This window comes from Seriola aureovittata, chromosome 12 (genome assembly GCF_021018895.1).
Source record: "Seriola aureovittata isolate HTS-2021-v1 ecotype China chromosome 12, ASM2101889v1, whole genome shotgun sequence".
Classification (NCBI taxonomy): Eukaryota; Metazoa; Chordata; class Actinopteri; order Carangiformes; family Carangidae; genus Seriola; species Seriola aureovittata.
The window spans coordinates 15,469,354-15,494,682 of record NC_079375.1 but is presented as its reverse complement, the minus strand read 5'-3'; the positions used below and the strand labels follow the sequence as shown (position 1 = coordinate 15,494,682).

Below are 25,329 nucleotides of genomic sequence, written 5' to 3'. Positions count from 1 at the left end.
AAAAATATTATCATACTCTAATGGGCACCACAGGAAACACAAGATACCATTAAGTATATTACGGTGCATTAAAACCACTGCTGAGTACCCGACACACACAATAAGTAACTGTAGAGATGTTTTCATTGGTGTATGCATATCTTCTTTCAATTATTAAACAGAATTCGATTATCTCACACAGTCATGGGCAAGTACATTAAACATAAGCATCTCACTGATACAGCATCAGTATCAGCGAGCTATAATAAACAAGCATACGTTTTTAGGTATGTTTTGGTCATACAGGCACAGCTGCAGTGATTCTTGGTTGTGTGTAAATCATTGGGGTTCTTACAATACTCCATCCAGTCTGTTGTGCTAAATGATAAGAAGTTGTTTGTAAATTGTTTTTATTTCAAGATAATTCCCGATGAATTCAAGAGCCAAAAAAACAGAGCAAGTATCATGATGCAGCATCATATACTACACCAGCCAAAGAGACTTGGCAACCCCAAACGTAGTCTCATTAGTGGTTTGTTACTGACCTGTGAAACATTGGGTGATCAACAACAACAAAGCCATTAATAAAGGGTGCCTTTTAAGAACATGACAGAAAACTTGGACTCTCGTTGGCCCACACATTTCTGGAAAGAAATAGTGCAACGTAAGATAAAATATTAGGTCGAAAGTATTCACAGAAGAATACATCAGGCTGCAGGGAAAACAGGCTACCAGACAATGTCCTGGGCAGTTTGTTTTTGGTGTTTCTTAAATATCAACTTTGATCATATAAATTACAATCTCAAATGTCGATCTACACTGCTGTATAGTAAAGGTCCACTTCGTCCCCTTCATGTAGTTTGTCCCATAGAAGACTCCAGCCGTCCCCTGTTCCCATCCCGCACCGTCTCTTCATATGTCGGCAAGCGTTTGCATTCATCGTATGTGGGCAGCTGGGCATCTAGGGCTGGATCCATCAAGCTGTCCGGTGTGCAGCGCTCCACAAGCGGTTCTTGTGATGTGGTAACAGTTGGGTGTCCGTTGTGTGGCGGGGTGAGCTGCCTGGACCTAGAACACAACACTCTCTGGACAAAGTATCCCACAGCGAAGAGAAGCAGCAAAATAAGAATCCCAGAAAGTTTCCGGGTGACCATGGCAATGTTGTAGTAAGTCTTGTCCATGAATTGCTTGCAACAGCTGGTAGTGGTGTCATTTCCCTGCACGCAGCAGACCTGGTCATCCCGGCAAAGGACCTGTCCACATTTTCGAATGGAATAAACAACTGTGCGAACAAGAAAGCAGACGATAAACAGCACCAGCATTTGGCATCTGTGGAAAAACATCGCTTTTCTGTTCAAACGGGAGAAACGATCCACTGGACCTGGATAAAAACGCTTGGGAAACAGGATGCGGGCGAGACGATTCACTTGTGGATAATACGATGAAAGATGCGTTGGTTGTAATGCTGACGCAGATCCATCATCAGCGCACCGCAAGAACAGAGGACATATTAAAATATTGGAAAAAAGATGGGAAACGAACAATCACATAGATATGTGCGCACATTGAATATAGAGAGTATTCACTGAAGTAGCCTATAATTAGAGTTAGTCAGACAGATGAATCTGCACGAATTGTCTCTGCAACATATGAATATGCTAATAAGCTTAACATTAACTCCTAAGTGTATTTCAGAATGCCTAGGATTTATTATGCACTTAGCGAATATATTGATGCCGTCAAGAAAATAGTACACACATCATAGACACAAATGGCTTATTCATTTGATATGAAAGTAAACAGGCGCCCAAGAAATCGACCAGTCGTGTAGGAAGCACTGAAAAATGACCTCTGATTAATTATGAAGGCGGGGGGGAAGGGACATTAAAACAAGCGGCCGGGAGAAGTCAGGGTTGTTGTTTCAGGACCACGGAGAGCGCTCAGCCCACCCTCTATGGAAAACAATGAAGGGTGCTGTCCGAGGTGCTGACACAACGAAACGCAAATATCTTAAATGTTCCAGCAGGGAAGAGCACACAGGGTCTATTTCCATTTGCAATATTAATACGGCTTCGTGTACATTCCGGGGTCAAGTCAGGTCATCTCTTAAAAGGCTGCAATGGTTTGGTCTACATCCACTCGTGCTGATTCGTATATGTGATGCTGCAAGTGGAAAGTGCTGTCAACAAGGACTTTTGCTAAAACTCTCATTCGGTAGACTGCAACTGTTAAGTCAGCAAAAATGTTCAAAAAGGCTCTAATTTTGATTCAATTTCAAAAGTAGGTCTATACTACAGAGAACAGTGACTAATCATTTTACTGGATGCTGCAGCAAAGCAAACATTTTATGTTCCATTATATACCCTCACAATGATTGATCAATTATGTGACTACATGATGAGTAGGTTGTGGGTAATAATGGAGGGAAATGCTCCCTAATAGCATGTCTGCCTTTCTCCTTGGTTCAAAATAGCCAGTATTATGTTTGATGAATCTTTACAGTGGATTTCAAAAGCATACACTCTGTTATGTCTTGTGTGTATGTGTAAAAATACACAAACACACAACACATCCTTTTGACATCCACTTCTGTTGCATGGGCCTAATGAGTCTGAGTGCTTAAAACCCAATAGTAATTAAATTATTTGCTTTAAACCATATTGAATTCTTGGCCAACCACTACAGGATGTTGGATTTTGTAAAGATCAGATATCAAGTAATGGGGAAAATTGTGATGTTCATCTGTTCTTGCAAGGTAGATGCGACAAAAAGCCCCAAGTTAATGTGGTAAAATATTTATTGAAAAAAAAAAAAAAAAAAAAAAAAAAAGAAAGAAAGAAAGAAAAAAAAAAAAAAGCGGTTGACTTTTGTATGGAAAAGACAAGCACTGTAACAAAAAATACCTCTTAAAGTACATGGAGAATGGTAAATACTGTTCCTGTGAAAATGGTTGACAGGAAAAACTCAAATGAGAAGAGACTACAATGACGAGATTAATCTCTGCATTTGCAGGGTTTGTCATGTGCCAAAAATGTTTGTCCTGTTCATGGCAGCAGTGAAATCATTGTTTTTTTTCTTAATCAACAGCCCTCAGTGTGCTATCCCAAGTCTCAGGTGGTGTTGCTCTTTGGTGAAAGCACCACTTTGGCATCTGTTGGTGTTGTTACAAATTTGCTGGATGGGAGGACAATAAGGGGTCCCAGCTGCATAGTTTTCTCTGAAAAAACAAATCACATGGGGTCTCATTAAAAATGGGAAAGGGTTTCTTTCAGCTGCATTGAACTAGTATATTCAAATATAATTAAGGAGAAGACAGTCGATAGCGAGATTAACCTTCAAATTAAAAGATCTATTGTGTTTATTATGGCTGAATGACATGCAAAAAAATTATATTGCAGTTACTCAATTGCACATACAGTAGATTGATGTAAAAAGAACAAAAAAAAAAAAAAAAATGAAAGAATTCAGAATATGTAATATCTGTTGTACTCACCTGCTTTATTGTCTGCTCCCCTCTTCATTAATCTAGCAGAAGATTGATGAGGTTTGTTTTGTTGGCTCTGCTGCATTCCTGGACGGAAACGGATATATGTGGCTGGATGTTGTTCATCTCCGCTCTGGACTAAACTTTCCTGTGAAATCATGGTGGACCAGGCTTTTGTGCTGATGGTAGTTGCAGGGGCTTCTGTTGAGGGAGGCTCCTCAACCTGATGGGATATATTGCAGCTTCTACATGCCTGGTCATTCCCATCAACTGACCGCCATCTGGACAAGGAGGGAATTTTTTTTTTCAATAAATGGAACCCACTTCTCAAATTTGTGAGACCAGCAAAAAATGCAAGGGAGGGAAAACTTTACTCCTTATTTTTTGATAATACTGTGACACTATACCGACCCTGCTGACTATAAAACTGCTATATCATTAGTAATAATATATAATACCTGTTCTCAATTAAAGAGCAGGCCCTGTTTTGTGAGCTGACAGTTAATGTGACCGGAACAGCCTTCATGTAGCAGGTTATGTAGACCTACAGGAGAGATATTAGTGTGAAATACAATCAAATTCCTCCTTCAGGTCTCATGTATACTGAACAGAACAATGTAACAAATGCACATCTTACAGAGGCATGCACAAAGATGAAGATGTGACAGCAAAAAAAAAAAAAAAAAAAAAAAAAAAAAAAAATAGACAGGAGAGGCAACTGACCTGGTTCCTGGGCTCCTGGTGAAACCTGAAGGCATCTAGCTTAAATCTCAGCTTGTGCTCCGCAACTCTTGGTAAGAAGCGGGACATGGAGTTTGTCAGGTAAGCATCAGTAAGACATCTGTTATAGCAGCAAAGGAGGACAAAATGTTAGGAATGCAGTTCAAACAAATGTCAAAAAACAGAATGATGCACTTTGGTTTTTTATGGTTGCAGGAGGAAATGGTTTTATATGCTTGTGGTGCTTACCCATAATGTTCAATAAAGTCATATCTTAAGGTTGTCTCTGCATCAGGAGTTGCTGTGGCAACACAGTAGTCAACATAGACTCGCAGGGGCATGTGGTTACCAATGACGGCAGAGACTTCAAAATGAATGGGGTCACCCAAGAAGTATGAATAAGACCCCCTGTCAAACTGCCAGTCATCTACAAAAATGATAAAAATAAACACACCTGTCAAGATGGAAAACAACAGACACCTTCAAAGTGAAGCATTACTCATATGTTACATAAGACTCCTCAGACTAGAAAAAAAAAAAAAAAAAAAAAAAGATGCTTTATCACTGTCATCCTTTCAATACCAGTCATGAGTCGCAGATTGAAATCTATTTGGTCCTCAGCTGAGATCCTGGAGACAAAAGGAACCCAGGTTGGATGCAGAGAAACGATATCCACAGCATATTTCCTGAAAATACACAGCCACATCAATATTTCAAGATTAATTCTTAGTGCTGTTTAATTGTCCATGAGGGCTGAAGGCAGAAATAATCCTATCAAAATCCAAGAAGCTGCATCCTACAGCACGCACACGCGCACGCACGCACGCACACACACACACACACACACACACACACACACACACACACACACTATTGTGTCAAAACATGACTTACTTTTCATAATGGCATTCAACTGGAATTGCTGCTCCATCCAGTCTAAGCAAGCCATCAGATGAAGCTTCCGGTGAGTAGACCAGAACATTAGAATAAACAATCTTCTCTTTTGTCGACTGGAAAAGAATATTGTAAGTTTTTCAGTATATTCTACATAATAATAAAATCAATAACACTTGCTGAACCAAGTTTCTAACAATACCCAAACAAACAGGTGAAACATTTTAGTGACGACTTTCCACAACAACACTCGAGCTGCATATACAAACAAAACATCGCTTACTGAGAGTTTAGTGTCACAATCAATCAGGTTGGTCCGGATGGTGAATTCAGCAACTCCTGACGGGAATGCTCTGCATGCACTCTCCTCAGCTAGTGAATCTGAGCCCAGGCGCAGATGTGTACCGTCCACCTGAAGGCCTGTATCAAACATGTCGGCCTGCACCACGACCTCCATCGAGTCCGGGTGGCACTTGACCACGACAGGCCGAGGTCGCACGCTGTGCTCTGCGCTTTGCTGCTGTTTTACCGCTGGCTCTCTGAGCTGTATGTTATCGTGAGTCCTGGTCTGGGTGCGTGAGTTTGCTGTGCTGGAGCCTCGGCTGTACACTAACCGGCTTTCTGCGAGTGTAGAAACTGAGATAAGGACGATAATCCACCAAGAAGAGCGTCTTTGCAGGTTTCGGTCCATCGTTGGGCTCGAACATCCGGGTGTGGAAGGAGTGACGGGGTGCTGCAACCGCTGAAAATATCACCACAGGTGTAAGTCATTTTCGTTGATTTGACTTGAACTGGGCTACAAACACACCTGGTTCGACTGATTACTATCAAGTGTGTCAACGTAAAGGTTTTAGCTTAATCAGCAGTTTTTAGTCTACGTAATTAATTAATAGTTCACCAATAGCCTCCAATTAATAATATACATAACTTTATAAATGTGTACATTAGTGTGGTTCTTAGGCTAAGCTACAAATGTGCCACGAGCTAACTTTTCCACTAGGTGGCACTACAACCGCATATAGGTTCAGTCTATCAGCTGCAAAATGATTAATGCCTTTTAATGTAACTGAGCTAATGTCTGTTGGTGCTTCGGGGTTTTGCCCTGACCTAGGCAGCGTCACCGTCTTACCGTCTATTTAGTCATTAAATTGAGACAGCACCCAAGGGTTTAGGCTAATAACATTTTAAAAAGAGAGGTGACAAATGTACTTCAACTCTTCTTGGAAACAGGGTACGGGCAATCATACTCATGCATTTTCTACATTACTAATTTAATAATCTGAAATAATAACATGATAACAGGAGTAGCTGAGCATGCCTTACAAGCCTGAAAACTTTATTTGCCCCGGATTTTACCTGTCAGGATATAAACTTCCCTACTCACACTCAGTTGCCAGTTTATACCAGTAAACCTATATAGGATATATGTATGCCTGGTTAAAACTAATGCAGTTTAGTTCAACAACTTTGCTATAAAGCCTACCTTCATGAAGTTTATAATGTCCTTTTTTTTGTTTTAGAAAGGTTTTCATGTACGATCATTCTGTGGTGCTGGTATTGCGTTCGTCCTATCCTCACTGATATAAATAATGTTGACAGAACATAGATACACCTGTCAGTATCATGCAATACAAGTCAGGTTAGCTAGGTGTACCTAATAAACTGGCAACTGAGTGTATTTGGAAGTTGTTGGAGCCCTATGCAGCCTGAGGGGAAGACTACAGTACTTCCTCTTCCTGTGCATGTTTTTTCTTTTTTTTCTTTTCTTTTCTTTTTTTTTGAAGGAAAAAAATGTCAAATGCATTATCATATATATTTGTACATCGTACTCATTATTTCTCTCCTGTCTCTCTGAGTCGGATCCACCTCTTCAGTTAACTGTCTCACAACTTTTCTGTGGCAAGACTGTCATAGGTCTCTCTCAACCCCAGCAGGCACAAATCTCAGTTGTGCCAGTTCCACTGAACACAGTACGGACGGAAAATAAAACTGAAAGCTTTATTTCACTTTCAGTAAGGTTTTATGAATAACTAACACAGCCTATGTGCACTTTCAAAACAATATTCCCACAATAAAAATGTGTAGTTTCAGATGGCACTGTTGGGCACTGAGCTGAACAAGTTAACACTGCAAAGTCTTGACTAAGTCTTTACAACTTTATCTGAACTTTCATATTATTTATTTGCTATTTATAAACGTTTCATGCAGTATGTGCTGAATACAGTGACACTTGACTATCTGCTGTATTTCTATTGTCTCTAATCCTAAATCTGACCTTGTGTAGCCCAAACCCTAACTCTGCATGTTAAATATTAGTTTAATCAAAATACTACACCGCACAGTAAATATCCTTTGAATGACTTTCACATCCTTCTGAATATCAAAAGTCTTTTTACTGACTTTATTATGGTCACCTGATAGTAAGCTGATTATTAACCCTGGACTTTCCAAAAGTTGAAGTTAGAACAAATACCCTCGTGCATTCTGTTAGTAAATAATGATTCTCAAAAGTCTTAGCTGGTTAGGCTGAGTTGGTTACAGGAAAATACAGTCAGGTGTGTAGAAATAGTCCAGTGGCAGAATAAGAAAATCATGTATTTAGGAATTCAGGACCTCTACAGCAAATTCAGTTTTTCCCGGAAATCACATACATTGTCGTTTAGTAGCTACAATAGATTAACCACTGCCGTCGGGGCTCTTATTTGAAAGAAGGAAAATCCAATGACTAAATTTGATCCATATGTACTTGTTGTGACCGAGTGTGTGTGTAATTCATTTAATCAAGGACAATAATACTTGCATCATCACACAGTAATACATTTTCTGGAATTGAAGTGAAAAGAGTAAACAATAGTGAACAAATGAATGATTCATCAGCCAGATTTATGCAGGAAAAATATTTATTTGATAAGTCTCAGAAGAAGTAAATAACAGCAATAAATAGTTGTAAATAAATAGTCCAGATTTAAATAAAAAGGTTAATAAATAAATAGCATTTAGTGTGTAAATACACTTTATAAATAAGTACTTTAACACATCATTTTGATGTTAAATATAAATTATATGATGACATAAAAATAATAAATATATAACTTAAAATTAAAAAGTTATAAAAGTAGACTGAAGTGTTTTCTGTCACATCTAGATTATTTTTGTGTCAGAGCACAAGAGAGAATTTATTTAGCGTGTTCACCAGAGTTCATGTATCCAATGACTCTGTTGATTGTGATGGTGCGGATGTGGAATCCCTTCAGCACTTTGCAGAGGTTCAGTCTTTCCTCAAAGGTGCTATCACGCTCTACAGCAGCCTTTAAGATAAGAAACATTCATTAGAAAAGATTTACTAGTCACACAATGACTCGTTTTCCAAAAGAAGAAAAGGCTGTTCAGTTTTCTATTTTTAATGTATTTCTTGAAAAAAGAGGTAACATGTTCTTTTAGTTCTTTCTACAAGTTTTAATCCATAGAGAGTTCAGTAAGTTAAAAAAAAAATCACAATGTATTTCTAACTTGTCATTGTGACATGCACTTACCTGCTTTGAGGTCAAGTCTGCGGACAGAGACCATGTGAAGCAGTTCTGTTGAGGAAAGGATTGATGTTTAACATTTAACTGTGTGTATAATGAACAATTCAATTGTATAAGAGCTACTAATGTAAACATTGGCAGTTTTGGGATTTTACTTGAGACCTTTCTGTTGCAGCGTCTCTTAGAAAATTCTCCCCTTTTAGCCTTTCACGTGAATTTAACTGTTGTTATTCAAATATATTTATATCTAAAAGAGATAAAGCAGATGGGGACCTGTATTGTTACTAACAAGCCACTCCATGGACAGCCACTGTACATTTTTTCTAGCATTAGTTCAAACTCTGCTGAAATACTGTGTATTGTGTAAATTAAATTACCTCCATGAATTCTCTGAGGCTGGACAGAACAATTTTGTCAAGTAACTTAGAAGGGTCCGGCTGGGCTGTGAGAAATTTGTAGTAGTGACGCAGGTCCTTCTCAATCTCTGTCAGACATGACTCCTAGATGGGAAAACAGCAGAGTTAGTTAAATTCAATGTGTACAATTGGCATAAATGATTTTACTTGACATTTCTGTCAAAGATATATTTTAAGTGTATAAAATAACATATAACAATAGAAAAAAAGGTATTCTTTAAGTAGCACTTTTGACAGAGACAGAACGACCCACCTGATCAAATTCTGATTTAGCGATTCCAGAGCATGTTGATTCCTATGGGACAAACACAGTTAAACTTTTATTATAATACAGTGGCTCAGTTATATCACAGAGTTACAGTTACAATTGTTCAGTCTAGATAAAATAGAGATAAGAATAAAGTATTGGTATTTATTTTAATATTATGGTTTTCATTTCAGAATATTCTGCCATGTCTGGAACTTGAAATACCAGTATATGAGAAAATGTGAGCTTTCATGATGTACCTTTGGTGCACACACAGATGGTGTGTTAGTCTCCATGTTCAGCTCCACACTCTGCTCGGTGCAGTTGATTGCATGGAACATTTCCTTCTGTGACAAGGAAAGAGATTTTTTTTTTCTTTAAAACTGCAAATTCAAGACAGATTAAAGATAAAGAAGATAAAGATGATAGAAACTCATCACCATCAGTTTTGTTGGCCTACCTCTGAGAGAGCCACAGTGATGTTCTGTAGAAGTGTTCGTCCGTATAAGACACAGGAGTCGGTCATTGGTCCATTTCTCATCATCGGCAGAGACTGGCTGAGCTGCCACAGAGGACAGCTGAGCATCAGCAGCAGGAGTGCAGGAGTGAAGTCTGTCAAAAAGAGAAAAATAACATTCCATTAGTAAATCTTGAATTTCAATTTTCTTGCAGGTAGAATATATTTTTCAGTGTCTTATACTCACAGAGCTTGATGAGTGGCATCTTGGACAAGACTGTTGATTCTTGGTGATTGTGGATGAACTCAGACATTCTTGAGTGTTTTATACCCAGAGTGACGCAGGGATTTCCCTCACATAACTGCAGTGTTTTGACGCCTAACTGTAAATTGAAAGGTTGCGTAACTTCCTTTTCCCCCTCTCACTGAATATCACTGAAGGCTTTGGTGAAACTGGAATTAACACAGGCACTGAGTAAAAGCTCTATACATCAATCTTAAGGTTACCATGGAGCGTCACACTGATGAGACTGACTGTTCATTGTTGACATTTCCAAAGGGGAGAGCAGAGTGAAAGTATATTTTATTTTAAACTGTAATGCTGAACAGTCATGTTCAACATTTGTACTGTATTGTCCAATGTATCTGTAATCACAAACAGAGACTTTAACTTTATCTACAGTAGAATAAAGCTTCTTGTAAATCTTAGAAATTGACATTTTATTATAGGCCTATAGAGTATTATCATAAATTTATGACATATTTAGGAAAAATAATTAAATTTTATTTGTTCAATAACTCAAAAATATAAAAACTAAAATATAATACCGTCAATATATGAATGAGATTTTGGCTTCTAATGAAAAAATAAATGCATTCATTCATTGGTCATTCTGTTTATCCTTATAGGTCACACGGGGAAAAAATAATTTAAAGATTTATTTCTTAAGATATAAGTAGGTGTATTTTTTGACATAACTATTATAAATGTTGAATATACTTTTCAGGGCCAAATCATTTAAATAATTTAAAATTGCGCAGCCATAGGAGGCGGAGATTATTTATTAACTTGTATATGTTCACAAGTGTTGAAGGTAAAAACTTATGTTTTAATTAAAATAAGCAACTTTTTTTTCTTTGGCTCATTTGCTTTTTTAATAATATTTTTAAAAGTTAACAGCAGTTTATTTAGATCATCTTATGAGTGTATCTGTAATTTTTATCCCTACAGTCAGTGCTGTTCCCCCTGTGGTAATCCGTCAGAAAACTTACTTAAGCGTTAACAGAAGTGTGAATGTGTGACTGACCAGAGAAACTCAGCACTCATTTGTGCAGCTCGAAAACTGTGAATGACAGTGTACTCACTTTCCGGCATTACACTTGATGAAACAATCTTCATGTGTCTGTGTTTTTTCATCATGCATCACCTTCATTTGGTTTTACAGTTAATATTGATACATACAGATTTAGTTGGAACATGAAATGCAAATGAAATCTCATGAAAACCGGCCAAATAGAGACAAAGTTCACACCATTGAAACATTTATTATTGGCCTTTTTTTTTTTTTTTTTTTTACAATCATTATACAGTACATTAATCAACAGAGCAAACAATAGAAAAAGAAAGTTTAACTTTGTGTTAATTGACATTCTTAAAAAGCTGAGAGTGAAAACACCTAAACACAGCCAGATAACAAGGCATGATCCTCATCCTTATAATAAAGTATCTTGTAACATTTACATACAGTATGTCCATAAACCTTTTCAACAGATAAAATAGATATATACTTAGACTGTGATTTATTAATATATTGTTTTTTTAATGTTAAACTTTCAGCATTGGTAAATTGAGCATGACAAAAATCACATTGCATATTTTTATTAAGAGGCTCTTCATGTCAACATGCCTCCCCTTTTGCCTCCTCTATCTATATATATTAACCCAAAATAATTTTTGAACTCACATCTTGTCATTTTGTCTAATGTTTCAAGTATCACCACATTTGACGAATATAAATTTGTCTAAATAAAATTCAAAATGTGGTCCAAATTAGCTCTTAATACATATTTAAAGCAGGTGGAAACTGTTACATCAAATTTTGTGCCTAAGTGATCAAGACCTCTGTGAAGCTAAGCTTTACATGAGCACAGATGCAGAGTGTTATTTTCTGTTGCTCAGACAGTAGACGTTATTATAGTGAAATTCAGTGTTAAACAGTGTTGACACAGTGCTCTAAGTGAAAAGAAAGTAATGAAATTGGTAAATACTGCATATCTACAGAAGAACGGACAAATCTTCTTGATCATTATAGAGACAAACAAAAGACGATGTTAATTGATCTTCATTTCAGTTAGGTGTGGCCCCTGAAAATCATCATCCTCTTTGAGATAAGTGAGAAAAAAAGATGCTTAGGGGCTCCCTCTGACCCAGCTTTAACATACATGAGTGTACTGTGCAAAATAATGAAGAGGTAAATCAGTGTCAAGAGGATTCCCCTAATTCTGTGAAATATACTATGATTAATCATGCCGAGTGGAAGTGAAAAGCCCACACATACTGAAAACAGCAATCACGCCTGTCCTTTGACAACATCCTGTGTTGTGGTGCGACACATTATGTGTGTGTTATACTATATCTTGCATTGATCTCTCCAGAAAACGGTCAGCACAGATATGGAGTTTCGTTGGTAACAGTGGTGACAGTCCATGAAGCGGTGGGTTGGGTGGCGTGCAGACAGACACACGTGAAGACAGGGTGTTTTATTTAGACATAGCTTTGTCTGCCTGGTGCCGCTGATGGCTGTGGGCGTGCCTGTCGCGATAAACACAAGAAGTACATTAGAATGAGCACAGCATGACACCCAGTGAACGTCCGAATACAGCTTCTACGGACCGCTCATCTCTGACAGTATTTAAAGTAGAGAGGGAGAATTTGACAGATATTAAAAAGACAAAAAACAGACAGTGAGGTGAGAGCTTCACCTGGTGAGGTCCTCTATGTCCACCAACATAGCGTCCTGCTCTACATGAAGCTCATCCCTCATCAGCAGCAACTGCACCAGCTCCTCATTTAAACCTGTGTAAGATAATATAGATTAGCAATTCACTAGAGACCAATGCATTGTTGAGGGTGTCACTATAAAATTAGGAGGAAAAGGAATTTAGGAATTGTAGGAGGAAATGTTAGAAAACGCCCATATTTTGAACTATAACTGCCAACGATGATATTCCATCAAAATGTAAGAACGGGGGATTTATTGAGTTTATCAAATACTTCCAGATGAGATTTGTCTGTGTGTATCTCTGTGTTTGCTCTGTGTGTGTCTGTTCTACTCACTCTGAATCTGTGAGTGTAAGTCATTTGTGATGACTTGCAGCTGTCCGAGACTCATGTCCCTCATGTCACCTCGCCTCAAATTCCTCTTCATCAAACCCTCGCTGATGTGAGGCAAATGGGGAAGCTGCGTACGAAAACACACACAGACAGGGAAAAAATGCTTATCAAAATGTGCAAAATCAATAAAGGCAACTGTATCTACATGTATGTGTCTATCTGCGTTTGCAAATGTGCTTCATCCATCAACAGTAGGACAAACTTTCTTTTGTTCATCAGTATCTGGGGTTTCCTCTTGGTCACACACACATGTGTCCAGTTTTAAACCCTGACTGACCTTCTGGTCAGACCATGCAAGTCCTTTATGTAATATTTATTGTGTTGTGTTTACTGTAACAGCAACTTACAGTCAGTCATTCTGTTCTTACTTTTGGATATTTTTTTGCCCTGAATCATCTCCTAAAACACATTTTTTTTATTGAAGTTGTAAAGAGCAACACACACACACAGACACAAATCCCTGATCTGTGTTTCTATCTCTCACTGACTAACCAAGTCAGCCACAGGTGAACGTCTGTGCAGTTGGATCTGCCTCTCCACCTCCACCTGCATGCGAGCCATGGGTCGAGCTAGAGCTAGTGCCACCCGGGCCTCCTCCTGCAGTCGCCGCTGCACCCGCCAGAACCCGCTGCAGTCATCTAACGGGTCTGAGTCCTCTTCCGCCGTGTCCCGGTCTGATAACGAAGAGCTCTGCTTGCTCTGGAGAGGAAGTAGTGTAGGTGAAATCATGACATAACTGCTCATGTGGTTCTCAGTCATTACAAAGAGCAATGAGCAATGAGAGTAGTGGGACGAGACAGAAACACACATACAAACACCGAGATGACATTTAAGCCGTGCATACCACAGGTGACAGCGGTGTGTCCAGACTGGTCTCTGTCCTGCTGTCCTCAGCATCGCTGTCTTTGTCACTGCTGCTGTCATTAACGAAACACACCTGCAGGTTCACACCGCCCTGCAGCCTGAGAAGAAAAACACAAAGGGTGAAGAACATGAGAGAGAAAATGTGGATGTTCAGTCAGACCCTCAAAATATCTTCTAGTCATCATGAAACCTATAGGGAGACGAAGGAAACTACGGATTGATTGTAGCTACTGAGTTTGTTTACACACAAAAAAACAAACCACATTAAATAAAACATCGACAGCATGTAGGACCTGGTATGAATTTAGATCTTTAAAATATGTCCTCAACAAGATGATCCTTAAAGGTATTTATACATAAGGTGAAATTGTGCATATTCAATAATGAAGAAAGGAGTGAAAACTGGAAAGGCCAGGAAATGTTTGAGAAAAAAAGTTCAAACGTTTGTAGAATTCTAACATGAATAATAAAAAACACATTTAATTCAGGTAATTACTGTAATTCCCACAAAATGGCACATCTTTTATCAAAATGTTTTGTAGCTCTCTGTTCTACAGTGTATATAATATGCCAGATTCAATGGGGAATCAGCTGGATTTTTTTTTGTACAGTGTAAGAGGAAGAGCACTGTTGTTTTGTCTTTCTAAAAGAAGCTCAAGTATTTCTTTTTCTTTTCGGCAATGGCAGGTTGTGACATGCTCACACCAACAATTCTAAATACTCCTTAAACTAATGACCTCTTTTTTTAAGATGCTCATGGGATTAATGGTGGAGATGACTGACCACTGGCAAACTTTTTATCGCTTTTTGGTAAAACACAAGGTCTCAGGCTGCTTTTCATGGTTTGGGTTAGGTAAAAGAGAAATCTTAATGCTGCAGCATTTCAAAGTGAGGTCCATAAAGAAATGGTCTCTCTTCTCTTCTATTCAGTTTCAGAGTTGGTGTGGAAGAACTTGACTGCCTTGCGCAGAGTTCCGACTTCAACCCCATCCAGCAGTCCAGCAGGAACATCAACTGTCAGTATCAACATCAACTGTAACCCTGGACCTCATCGCCTAACGTAAGTGCCCAGCCTGACCTCACGCAGCAAATCCCTGCAGCCGGGTTCCAAAATCTTGTGTGTGGCCATTAAGTGCACTGATGTCAGTAGTGTCACAAAGTGTGACATAATCAAGTAGGAACAAAAGCAAATGAAATCTTTGATGAAACAAAATGAAAGTCACAAACATAACATGGTCCTTGGTCACAGAGAAACAGTGTGTGACCAGCAGTTACACAGAATCCATTGAAACCTCAACCTTTCCAGGAGCTCAAAACACAATTCATCCATTTCCAGATCATGATAGTCTGACTGAAATAACCTAACAACCCAAAGTATCCCCCCTCTACACCAGGATGAGAACAATAACATATACAAAATCTCACAACCATGGACAGGGTGGTGTTGGAATTTCCACCCCAAACTAAATCCCAGGGTGTGCACTTTTTTTTTTTAACTTCCAGTGGAGGTCACATGACTCCTTAAACACCAATCACAGCCCTGGGTTTATATAAGGCATCACTTCTTCTTTCAAAGGCATTTGGACCACAGACAGAACTGCACTTCCCCCAAACAGTAGCGATTACCACGGGAGGAGCGGGAGGGACCATTGTTTAACATATACGCCCCCTCCAATGAAAGACTCAAAGTGGCAGAAAGTTACTAGAGGTCAAAGTTGTCATGAAAAGAAAGCAGCGTGGTGTTGTAGGTGTAGTGGCTTTGGTTAACCAACTTGTGTCTGATGTAATGCAACTCCACTGCGTCTGCATGCATGTGTTTGTGAATACCCAAAACCTCATTTACAAACATAACATATCAATTTCATTAGAAAATGATTTCTTGGTTTCTACTCTATAACACAATCTATTTATATTTATATTCATTTTTGGAATGAAAACAAAATATTCTTTTAAAAATCTATTTGTCAAACATTATTTGTATTTGTAAAAAAAAATGTATTATAATATTTTATTATCATTTTTTTATATACATATAGATAAATCAAGTCGCTATACCTTACAGGTGAAAAAAAAAGGAGATGGAGATGAAAAATGTTATAATCTGTTTACATTTGATGCTTTTTGTAGCAGTTGGTGACATATATTTCAGTGGGAGATATCTCATTTTTACACTAAATATCTAATCCATAGCCCACCATGAGAATTTCTTTAATGTTTGTCTGACTCATGAAGCTGGGGCATCGCTAGGTTTCTGTCTCAGCAGCTAGTCACGTAATAGAGGTTAACCACTGTGCCACCTCATCTGTGCATGCTCTTTCCATATTGGTACTTTTTTGTTCTGGTGCTAATGGAAATTAGTTATTATTCAGTCCAATGACGGACTGGCTTACCGGGAAACCTTTCACTTTCCTTTTGCATTATCTGTTAAATGAATCCTTCATTCCTTTTTTTTTACAAGTCTGACACAGACACAAGCACAAGGTAATTCAACTCATTTACGTAACCTCTCCTATTGCACTGCACTGCACTCTCCACTACATGATTCATGGATTCATGATTCATGATTAAGGGCCATCTATCATTTACTGTCATTTGCCCTTAATGCCTTCAGTATTGCAGTCAGTTTTATAATAGGTGTGTATATATATATATATATATATATATGTATATATATGTATGTGTGTGTGTGTGTGTGTGTGTGTGTGTGTGTGTGTGTGTAGTATAGTTTTTACTTAGCTGAGCTACTGAACAGCTCCCTCTGCTGGTTGTTAAATAACTGCTGCTGCAACTGTATTTGACATGTAGACAGAGCTCAAGCTACTGCAAATCTTTCAAAACAGGCCACTGAGGTGAATGGAGAATGCTACATCCTAGTCCTTTGAAAACCACGTATTTCCAAAAAAGCCAACTTTTAAGAGCTAAGAAAAAACTTTTCCTCTATCCATACATTACCTTTCACTTTGTCTGAAAAATTCAAAATCACAAAATTTGGAGATACATGGTCAAAGTTGTTACAAAGGTAGGCTGATAATGACATATTACTTTATTAGTCACTATGATGAGCAAGTGTTTGATTAAGTGCCTTGTACAGGCCTGGTCTAAATATGGCACAGCACACATGTACTGGCTACAAAACCTACAATTAAGTTTTATATTCAGGCTTTAAAATAGATTAATAATGTTTTCTGTTAATTAATGGAATCAGTGTATAACTGTTTCTGTGACATTACTCCCAGATTAAAATATGGAAAAGATCTATAGAGTTAAAGTTTCAGCTGTCAGCAGCTAAAGCACAAAAATATCGGTGCCAACCTTCAAAAAGCTACATTGATCAAACCGTAACACACTTGTACACACACACACTCAATTCAAACCCACCGGGAGGATGGGCCATTCTTGCTGCAGCTGGTGTAGATGACTGGCTCGTCGTCATAGAAACTGCCAAGGGCAAGTTTCTGCCTGATGGACTCTCTCTCATTCCTCTGGGCCTGCCAGAAACCCAGAAAAATACATGAATATAAAGAATATTAATAAAAGTTCTGTGGCTGTGCTGCTATTTCTGCTTCATTGATCAAGTAGGACACACTCGTGGGAAGAATTATTAAGCTGAGTGTGTAAAATGCCATTTAAATTTGAGCTATAAATACTTGTATGGTACAAAAGCATTTTCTGGTTGGAAGGAGGATAAAAGGAAAAACGAGGAAAAGAAACGGGGGGGGGGGCAAATATGGATAATGTAGAGGAAGGTGTAGCTGAAAAGAATGCAGCAAAGTCATGCAATCCAATTTCCTGCCATTCACATATTAAGATAAACCTTCTGTGAGATCACATATGACATTGCCATTATGATTCTATAAATATGTTAACTGCTCTATCAGAGCATAGCTAACATATTTATAAAGATGGGTTCTGTGCCTTCTCTTCTACTCCTCCATGAGCTCAAATAATAGGTGCACACATCACCACTTGCACTACTTAATCTGTCTGTAAATAGTCGCTTAACCAAAAATATCACATTTAAATAGTCCGTGTAAAATTCTAAAGCCTGGCTATGCTTGTCATACAGGCACTACAAAAAATACTAGACTGCATTTTATGGTGATTAAAAAGGCAGTTCTCTCACATCAATGTGCGCTGATTTCCTCCCACAGTTCAGAGACCTGCCGATAGCCTGGCTGTACCTATAGACTGTGTATAGACGTAGCCTCTTTGACGTCACCCATAGGTTTCTGAAGAGCGGTTTTAAAGCTAAGATTGGGTGTTCCATCATCGCCATCTTGGCAGTAACTGTCTCCACCTAACTCCTGGATAATCCAAAAATGTGCAAAGGGGTGGGGTTTGTGCTGAGCTGAGATTTCAGCACAGGTCGGTTTTAGAAGTGTGGTACAAATACCCTCCTGTTAGTGACTCGGTATCGGAAAGTGACAAGACAGTCTGACTGGGCCAGGGCTAGCTGGTTACGCTTAATTCAGTACAAGGAAAGAAGTGAGAGAAATAGAAGCAAAACAAGAGGGATGCTTTCCACCGCCGGAGACAGCAAGTAAAGGAATTAAGTTATATGCTGAACTCGCAACATTTCTTCAGCTATTAATACTAATGTTGGCTGTGAAGTAATAGCAAAGCCTATAAATAGGACCTTTAACCCTGATGACATCTTGTTTCAACATGGAGGGAAAGTGTACAGTACAGTACTTCCTTTCTCTTTACAGGTCCACAAAGCATCCCTAATGCATCTTTTTCAGCCTACAGTGATTGTGATATAAACCACACTTCTCCTTTTTTCAGCCAATTATAGAAATCAACAACTCTTTAAGGGTTTTGGTAATCACTTGCAACCAGGAGAGTATAACATCAGTAAGTCATCAATTATCCTCTGACTTGACTAACTTGAGAGTAAAGTGGTTAAAAATGTAACCGCGTCATTCTGCGCTGGTGTTTCACAACTTCCCCTATGTGACTCGTCTCTTTTGACTGGCTCCTCTCCTCATATTCATCTCCAGGCATGGTGTCTCATGTAGTTTCTCCTCCTCCTCTTCTTCCTCCTCATTCTCTTCTCTTACTTCTTCATTTTACATCCTTCCCTGTATCATTTATCATCTTCACGTCATCTCAGCTTCCACTTTGTAGCTGCCCTCATTTCTTTTTGTCAACTACAAACATTTTTAGGTCGTTTGAGCTGCGTAGGATTCAAAGTCTCACAGTTTTTGTCTTGATGCAGAGAAATGCCGAACAAAATGCCTCAGCACAGCATGGTTTTCTATACTGGCACCATGGGGAAAGTATTTTTATATTATGGGACTGTATGCCAAATTTCCACATGACCTAAGGCTGCCTACTTGTGTGTGTGCCTGTGACGCACACACACACACACACACACACACACACGCACACACGCACACAAACACCTATCACCAACCGCCATTGAATAACACTGCTAAAATTAGAGATGTGTCTCTTGTGTGTCAGGGTTCTCTCTCTAAATAACCTGCCGAAAAACAGGCCCCACACACACACACACACACGTTTTCAGTGACGCATCATTAGATGAGGCTGTGATGTAAGAGCATAAATCACAGTTGATCGCCTTCACTCTCCCAGCCAACGCTCTGCCTCCTGCTCATCCGCTTCAGACTACTGTATGACCTCCTTACCTGCATACCGTCTACACACAGATACACACACATACACACAGATTCACACAGAGCCTATTTCATCCTTCCAGAAGAAAGTATGTGGTACAGTAAAAGAGCCTTATGGTCACTGTAAATGGTACAGAATGATTTCATTAATAAAAGATGGGAAAAAGCATGTTATGATTTATAAACATCACACACATTGAGATGGAATTATTTCTAATATCACAGAAGAGATGTAAAAAAAAGGATAAGCAGGTGAATATCACATATGAACACACCCACTCCCTTTACAATCACACATCCACTCATCCAGTATGGCTGATTCATCTACAGCAGCACGCCCATGATGGATACCTATCATGTATACCTGTAAATATTTTGTTACGTATGCTACACCCTCCGAATTACACACCACCGCACACAAACACAAATCCACACACCTGGTAAACGCGTTTCTCCTGGTGCACCATCCTTCATCGCATTGTATTAAACCAGCTGCCGTGCCCTTCTCTACACTGCAGTGAAGCTAGACCCAGGAGACCCTCTCATATACTGCAGCTCCGTGCAGGAGAGCAAGGGAGGGAGGGAGGGAGGGAGGAAAGAGGCAGTGGGGGGGGGGGGGGGGGGGGGTTAATGTGCAAGCAGGAGAGGAAAGAGTGGGAAGAGACGGAAGCGGAGGAGGAGAGAGAAATGGAGTAGGGAGGGGAGAGGCTGCTCAGTGCTGCCACAGCTCTCCTGATCTGTTATCTATTCCTCCATCTTCCTCACATACTTTCTCTCTCTCGGTTTCTCCTCTATATCTTCTCTTTATTGGAGAGAAAGGAACAAATAGCAGCTGCTAGAAATCTGTGTCCAGATAGGAGGAGACAGATGCTATAGATTTACAGAAATAAGGGCAGGGTGATGTGGTGGGCTAAAAGGCCAGGCTAAACATAGTCTGATAAATGAGACTGCAACACTGGAAAACAAGAGCATTAACTAGGCAGCAGCTGATCAATGAGAGCTCCTCTAATAAATGTCAGTGCTTTTGTAGCAACACTGACCATGGCGTCTGCGACCTGGCCTGAAGCAGAGTGGTGAATTTTTTTTTTTAATTATACATTATATCTGTTTGTTTTGTCTCCTAAAGGAATCTCCTCCAGCCACATTCCACATCACGGATTCAGTGTGATGAGCCGTAAGAGAAACAAGGAGGAAACAGGATGCACATGCCCACACGTGCGTACAGAAACACAAATACACACGCGTACAAATACACGCACTCATACTCACAGTTAGTTCCCACATTGCTGTGTCACAATGCAGCAGTGGGATGATTAGACCACACAACATTCTGAATCATCTTTCATCCTTCATCAGCATCAGGGGCCAAATATCCTCAGGCCATGCATTTCTCCCAGGCCATCATGTTCATATATTGTATCTACATATATACAGAAACCAAATATACCATAGCCTGGGAATGCCAATGCAATTGGGTACACATTGTTCTATATTGTATATCATCAGTTTTTGCTAATTTCATTTCCTTTTAATCTTGAGCCTTGACTTGAGATAGTGTTTTTTTAATTTTTGTTTTTCTAATACTTTGAGATGTCTTATTTGGAGAAACCTGGACTTTTCTTTATCCTATCTCCTCTGGTTAAGAGAATTTATCAAAACAAGTGGACTCAAGAGGGAGGAATTCAGTGCTTGTGTGGCTCAGACCGGAAAAGAGTTAAGTCAATCACTCACAGAGATGCTGGAGAGTCTGCTTCGCCCTCCACTGTAACAGTCTTCAACCTGTGGTGCAAAGATATCCTTGAGCTCCTCAGCCCAGCTGCGGCTGTTGACCATGCAGCCTCTTCCTCCTCTCTGGAGCTGTATGTCACAGTTGCCATCTCCACAGTCCTCCCACCAGTGACCTGCTTTGGCCTTTCTCATGAGTACTTCTCCCTCCTCTTCCTCATCCATGTCCACATCAAAGTCCTCCATGAAGACAAACTGTGTCGAGTGGGTGAGACAAATGTCATGTTTGGGGGAGGGGCTGGGAATATGGATAAAGATAGACCGAGGATATTCGGAGGTGAGGACTGAAATCAACCTCCTGAATGAAGGCAGTATCAATCTCTTTAATTTCCATGGTGTCTTTAATTTTTCTGTGATATTACAGATAAAATTAACTGATCAATAGAGCTGTCACATGGGCTTAAACATCAAACTGTTTAAACATTTCTTATGCAGACACTGTGTGCTCTATCTCTGTCTGTACTCTCTTTTTTTGAATTTTTCTATGTAAATAGAAGTCATGAAACAACATAAAGTCCTCCAAATTTTCTGAAACACAAATGCATAACTGGTACACTCTACCATCTAAATTTCCTTTCACCTTTAAAATGAAAAATTCTAATCATATATATCACATGCAGTCCATTGCACTCACCTACATTGTAGAAATGCAACCACTCCTTAAGATGTTTGAAGTAAAAGTGCAAAAGCAGCAGTTATAGCAAAACAGAGATAAGCACAGCGGTGCATAAAAAGATGACTGCTTCTCCCATGCTGGACAGAGACTGTATGATGACTGCTCAAGGATGAATTTTAGGATTTCTTGCTCCTCTGCAGAATAGTTCATGTTCCTGCGCTCAGTGCTCTGTAATTCTAGCCAACTAACACCAAAGAGCTCTAGTAAATGAAAAGGAAAAAATACAGACGAGCATCCATGCTTCTTCCAAAGAGACCAACACTGCACGTCTCCCTGTTGTCTCGTGTGGTTTAGTTTCAGTGATGTGTGTAGATCTGTGTGTATGTGTGTGTTGTCACGAGATGACCAGAGGAGATACCGCCATGTGGAAATATATAGGAACAGACAGAATTGGGTGTGTGTGTGCACTGCATGAGTGCACAGGAGCAGTGGGTTTCACACAAAATCAGAAGCAAAATTATTTAGAAGCAGAAAAAATTTGAAAAAAAAAAAAAAAAAGACAATCATAACCCAAAAAAAAAAAAAAAAAAATTTGTACAAAAAGAAAGCTTAACAGATTTTTTCTGCGACACTCACATTCATAAAGTTGCTCCCGATCTCCAAGTTGTTTGGTACAACAGTCTTGCTTTGGCAGCTTCACTGGTGCAACAGATGGAGTCTTGTGTATAGTACATAGGTGAGAAAACATTTTAATGTTAAAATCCAGGACAAAGCAGAATGAGGCAGCCAGCTTTACCACACATGTATTTCACCAATTTCCAATTTTTCTACTTCAGATGCTACTGCATAACTTAGATTTATGATTAGGTTTATAATTTTCTGATCATGGAAACTACTGAAGTAGTAACACATTTAAGAGTTAACTACTGCAAAGACATTGTGCAGTATGGCATTTCATTGTAGAGTATTACACACACACACACACACACACACAGCAACCCATTGTTCAGGGTCCCAGGTTTCTTTCTCGGGGCTAGATTAGGATATTCAGTTTAAGGCAGCCTTTGCATAAAATCTCAAATTTGAGGCTCATTGTGTTTAGCAACCTCTGCAGAGGAATGCAACTGCAGTTTATGAAGGACATCAGTGAAGTCACCCAGCCAGTGTTGCTTGGAAACCAAATTTCAGAAGTCACTAGACATTAAGAGTTCATCTCAACTAGAATAGTGCTGATTATTTAAGTGGAATTACTTGTCCTACCACTGTGTGTTGTGGGCCCCTGAGATGTGCAAAGAAGTTTAGCACCATGACTTGCATTACAGATGACACATGAATGAGACCAGGTTCTAAGTAAAACATGTTTTATTGAATGCTCTGCATTACAGGACACCAGCCCCTGAAAGACAGTTAGTTGTGGTTGAGAAACTTGACTCTTAAAAATTCATAATACAAATATACACAAGTTATGCTTACCATTTGTAGTTCAGACTTCTTTAGGTTGTTGATTTTCAAATAGAGGGAAGTCTTGTCCTTTGTGGGAAAACCATGGCACAGGTTGCCAGTGGTCAAAGCCTGGATATGCTCGTGCCTGTGGTCCAGATTTGTAACCAGCTTGAGGCATGTATTTTTGGTACTCTGGGAGTTTGCCAGCCTTATTGTATTTGTATTCAACATATGGAATGAAGGCGAGCTGGTTGTAAGGAACATATGGACTCATTGGGCCTGGATATTTGCTACTGCTGGTTGTCGTCGTTTTATGGGCACATGGTGTAGTTTGTGTAGTTGGAGCAGAAGCAGTTGTGGGAGCTGAGGCAGTTGTGGGCGCTTTCGTAGGGCTGGAGTCACCAGGCTTAGTTGTTGGGGTTGGAGGCCGAGTAGTTGTTTGCTTTGGATTTGATGGGTATGGAGGCTTTCCGTAGAAATGCTGGATGATTGGGTAGTAGTAAATTTCAGAGCCGTTTCCTGGGAACTGTTGTCCCATTGGAGGGTAGTAGGGGTGGTAAAAATATGGAGGGTAATAGGGGAATGAAGGTGTTTGAGGCTTCTTGGTAGTTGAGGCTGTGGGCATCATAGTGCCAGGTCCAGTGGTAGTGGCTGGGGGCACAGTGGTCCTGACTGGGAGATTTGGAAAAGGGTAATAGGGGTAGTTAATGTAATAAGGGTAATACAGGTAGTATGGATTGTAAGGATATGCAGGAGGCTTAATTTGAGGTTGCTTGGTAGTCACATCAGGCTTAGCAGTAGTTGTAGGAGGAGCACTGGTAGGGGTTTGTCTCATATACATTAAATAGTAATACAAATAGGGATAATATGGACTTCTAGGATCGTAGATGGAAGTGGGCAGATTCGCTTGTCGTTTATGGCGATGCAGGCTCCAGGGCCTCTGTGGGAAAGGAAGCTTCCAGGGATGCTGAGCAGGCTTGGGGGGAGTTGAAGCAGGTGTTGCATCAGGACTTGGTGACATGGGGCAGGTTAATTTCACTAGAGTCTCCAGCCAACTCATTGGCACCACATAGTTTCCATTCTGAAACAGGAATATACAAGCAACTTGGCTGTTAATAGTTTGTAAAAAAGGTAGTTTCAACTTCATTTTACAGACCATTAAATAATCCCATACAAGTAGCATTTAGAAGTAAACTGAAGCTGCATACACATTTGCTGGATGACATTAAACATTTACTTAAATACCTTTAGCATTTGTTTGCCCCTTTGCCACCATATAAATCTTTAGCTAGTTAGTTCATTGGGGATAAGGGTTTACCTCTTGTATCACATTGCAGCCATTGTAGGGGACAACCAAAACAAGACCCAGTGCATTCTGCTGCACAGAGTAGCCACAGGCTTCAGGCACCTCAATCAGAGGAAGGGGATGTGCATTGCCTAAGAGGGAGAAGAGACCCATTTTTTCTACATTTACAGGTTAAGTGACTACAGCTTCAACATAAACTTACACCTTCAGATAAGCTTGGTTTGTTACAATACCCATGTCTAGCTGTAAATGAGCAGCTCCAGGTCCCATGGCTTTCAACTTCATCTTGGTTGGACCACAATCCAGAGTAGAGTTCAAGCGCCTCCATGCTGCTTCATTGGCCATGGCGTCCTTCAGCTGTGACATCTGCTCAGACATCTCTGTAGAAGAGCAAATACAAAGTTAATACTGGCCATATCCTTTGGTTTTTGAGTATCTTGTATTTTTTCCATGGATTTTCACATGTAGTACATCAAGTTAGCAGATATTTGAGCAGTAAAATTTTACCTGTGCTAGCTGAGTAATCCGAATCAACATGCGGCAATCCATCATTACCTG

General features: G+C 39.5%; 4 protein-coding genes across 6 annotated transcripts; all 4 read right to left on the bottom strand.

Annotated features, from left to right (window-relative positions):
- Nucleotides 1-43: 43 nt before the first annotated feature.
- LOC130178294 (zona pellucida sperm-binding protein 3-like) lies at nt 44-6,002 on the bottom strand. The gene is made up of 8 exons (XM_056390381.1): nt 5,361-6,002; nt 5,078-5,193; nt 4,766-4,869; nt 4,433-4,610; nt 4,187-4,304; nt 3,922-4,007; nt 3,473-3,744; nt 44-3,196 (listed from the first exon to the last, which is right to left on the bottom strand). The coding sequence occupies exons 1-8, from the start codon at nt 5,766-5,768 to the stop codon at nt 3,090-3,092; spliced, it is 1,389 nt and encodes a 462-aa protein (XP_056246356.1). The 5' UTR covers nt 5,769-6,002; the 3' UTR covers nt 44-3,089.
- A 2,251-nt stretch (nt 6,003-8,253) lies between these two features.
- On the bottom strand, nt 8,254-11,099 carry LOC130179496 (interleukin-12 subunit alpha-like). Its single transcript, XM_056392514.1, has 7 exons — nt 9,972-11,099; nt 9,728-9,879; nt 9,528-9,614; nt 9,274-9,315; nt 8,982-9,104; nt 8,611-8,655; nt 8,254-8,385 (listed from the first exon to the last, which is right to left on the bottom strand). The coding sequence occupies exons 1-7, from the start codon at nt 10,036-10,038 to the stop codon at nt 8,254-8,256; spliced, it is 648 nt and encodes a 215-aa protein (XP_056248489.1). The 5' UTR covers nt 10,039-11,099.
- A 150-nt stretch (nt 11,100-11,249) lies between these two features.
- On the bottom strand, nt 11,250-22,259 carry LOC130179495 (schwannomin-interacting protein 1-like). 3 transcript variants are annotated; one of them, XM_056392511.1, is made up of 8 exons: nt 22,041-22,259; nt 21,353-21,601; nt 17,361-17,470; nt 13,963-14,080; nt 13,611-13,817; nt 13,062-13,185; nt 12,707-12,800; nt 11,250-12,536 (listed from the first exon to the last, which is right to left on the bottom strand). In XM_056392511.1, exons 2-8 carry the CDS (start codon nt 21,590-21,592, stop codon nt 12,485-12,487), a joined length of 945 nt encoding a protein of 314 aa, XP_056248486.1. In that variant the 5' UTR covers nt 21,593-21,601; nt 22,041-22,259; the 3' UTR covers nt 11,250-12,484. The 3 variants fall into 3 exon arrangements, with proteins under 3 accessions (XP_056248486.1, XP_056248487.1, XP_056248488.1); XM_056392512.1 differs by lacking the exon at nt 22,041-22,259 and having other exon boundaries at nt 21,353-21,607; XM_056392513.1 differs by lacking the exons at nt 21,353-21,601; nt 22,041-22,259 and adding an exon at nt 20,059-20,206.
- Nucleotides 22,260-23,366: 1,107 nt separating this feature from the next.
- On the bottom strand, nt 23,367-24,517 carry LOC130179494 (adhesive plaque matrix protein-like). The gene is made up of 2 exons (XM_056392510.1): nt 23,496-24,517; nt 23,367-23,418 (listed from the first exon to the last, which is right to left on the bottom strand). Exon 1 carries the CDS (start codon nt 24,484-24,486, stop codon nt 23,506-23,508), a length of 981 nt encoding a protein of 326 aa, XP_056248485.1. The 5' UTR covers nt 24,487-24,517; the 3' UTR covers nt 23,367-23,418; nt 23,496-23,505.
- Nucleotides 24,518-25,329: the final 812 nt, after the last annotated feature.

Coding starts and splice junctions, on each gene's coding strand:
- LOC130178294 (XM_056390381.1), bottom strand. CDS start 5,768: ATGGACCGAAACCTGCAAAGACGCTCTTCTTGGTGGATTATCGTCCTT. Junction 5,194..5,360: donor ATTGTGACACTAAACTCTCA/GTAAGCGATGTT, acceptor ATTCTTTTCCAG/TCGACAAAAGAGAAGATTGT. Junction 4,305..4,432: donor GACTTTATTGAACATTATGG/GTAAGCACCACA, acceptor CTGCTATAACAG/ATGTCTTACTGATGCTTACC.
- LOC130179496 (XM_056392514.1), bottom strand. CDS start 10,038: ATGTCTGAGTTCATCCACAATCACCAAGAATCAACAGTCTTGTCCAAG. Junction 9,316..9,527: donor CATCTGTGTGTGCACCAAAG/GTACATCATGAA, acceptor TTTGTCCCATAG/GAATCAACATGCTCTGGAAT. Junction 8,386..8,610: donor CAGACTTGACCTCAAAGCAG/GTAAGTGCATGT, acceptor CTTATCTTAAAG/GCTGCTGTAGAGCGTGATAG.
- LOC130179495 (XM_056392511.1), bottom strand. CDS start 21,592: ATGGAGGACTTTGATGTGGACATGGATGAGGAAGAGGAGGGAGAAGTA. Junction 14,081..17,360: donor AAGAATGGCCCATCCTCCCG/GTGGGTTTGAAT, acceptor TTTTCTTCTCAG/GCTGCAGGGCGGTGTGAACC. Junction 12,801..13,061: donor CTTACACTCACAGATTCAGA/GTGAGTAGAACA, acceptor TATCTTACACAG/GTTTAAATGAGGAGCTGGTG.
- LOC130179494 (XM_056392510.1), bottom strand. CDS start 24,486: ATGTCACCAAGTCCTGATGCAACACCTGCTTCAACTCCCCCCAAGCCT.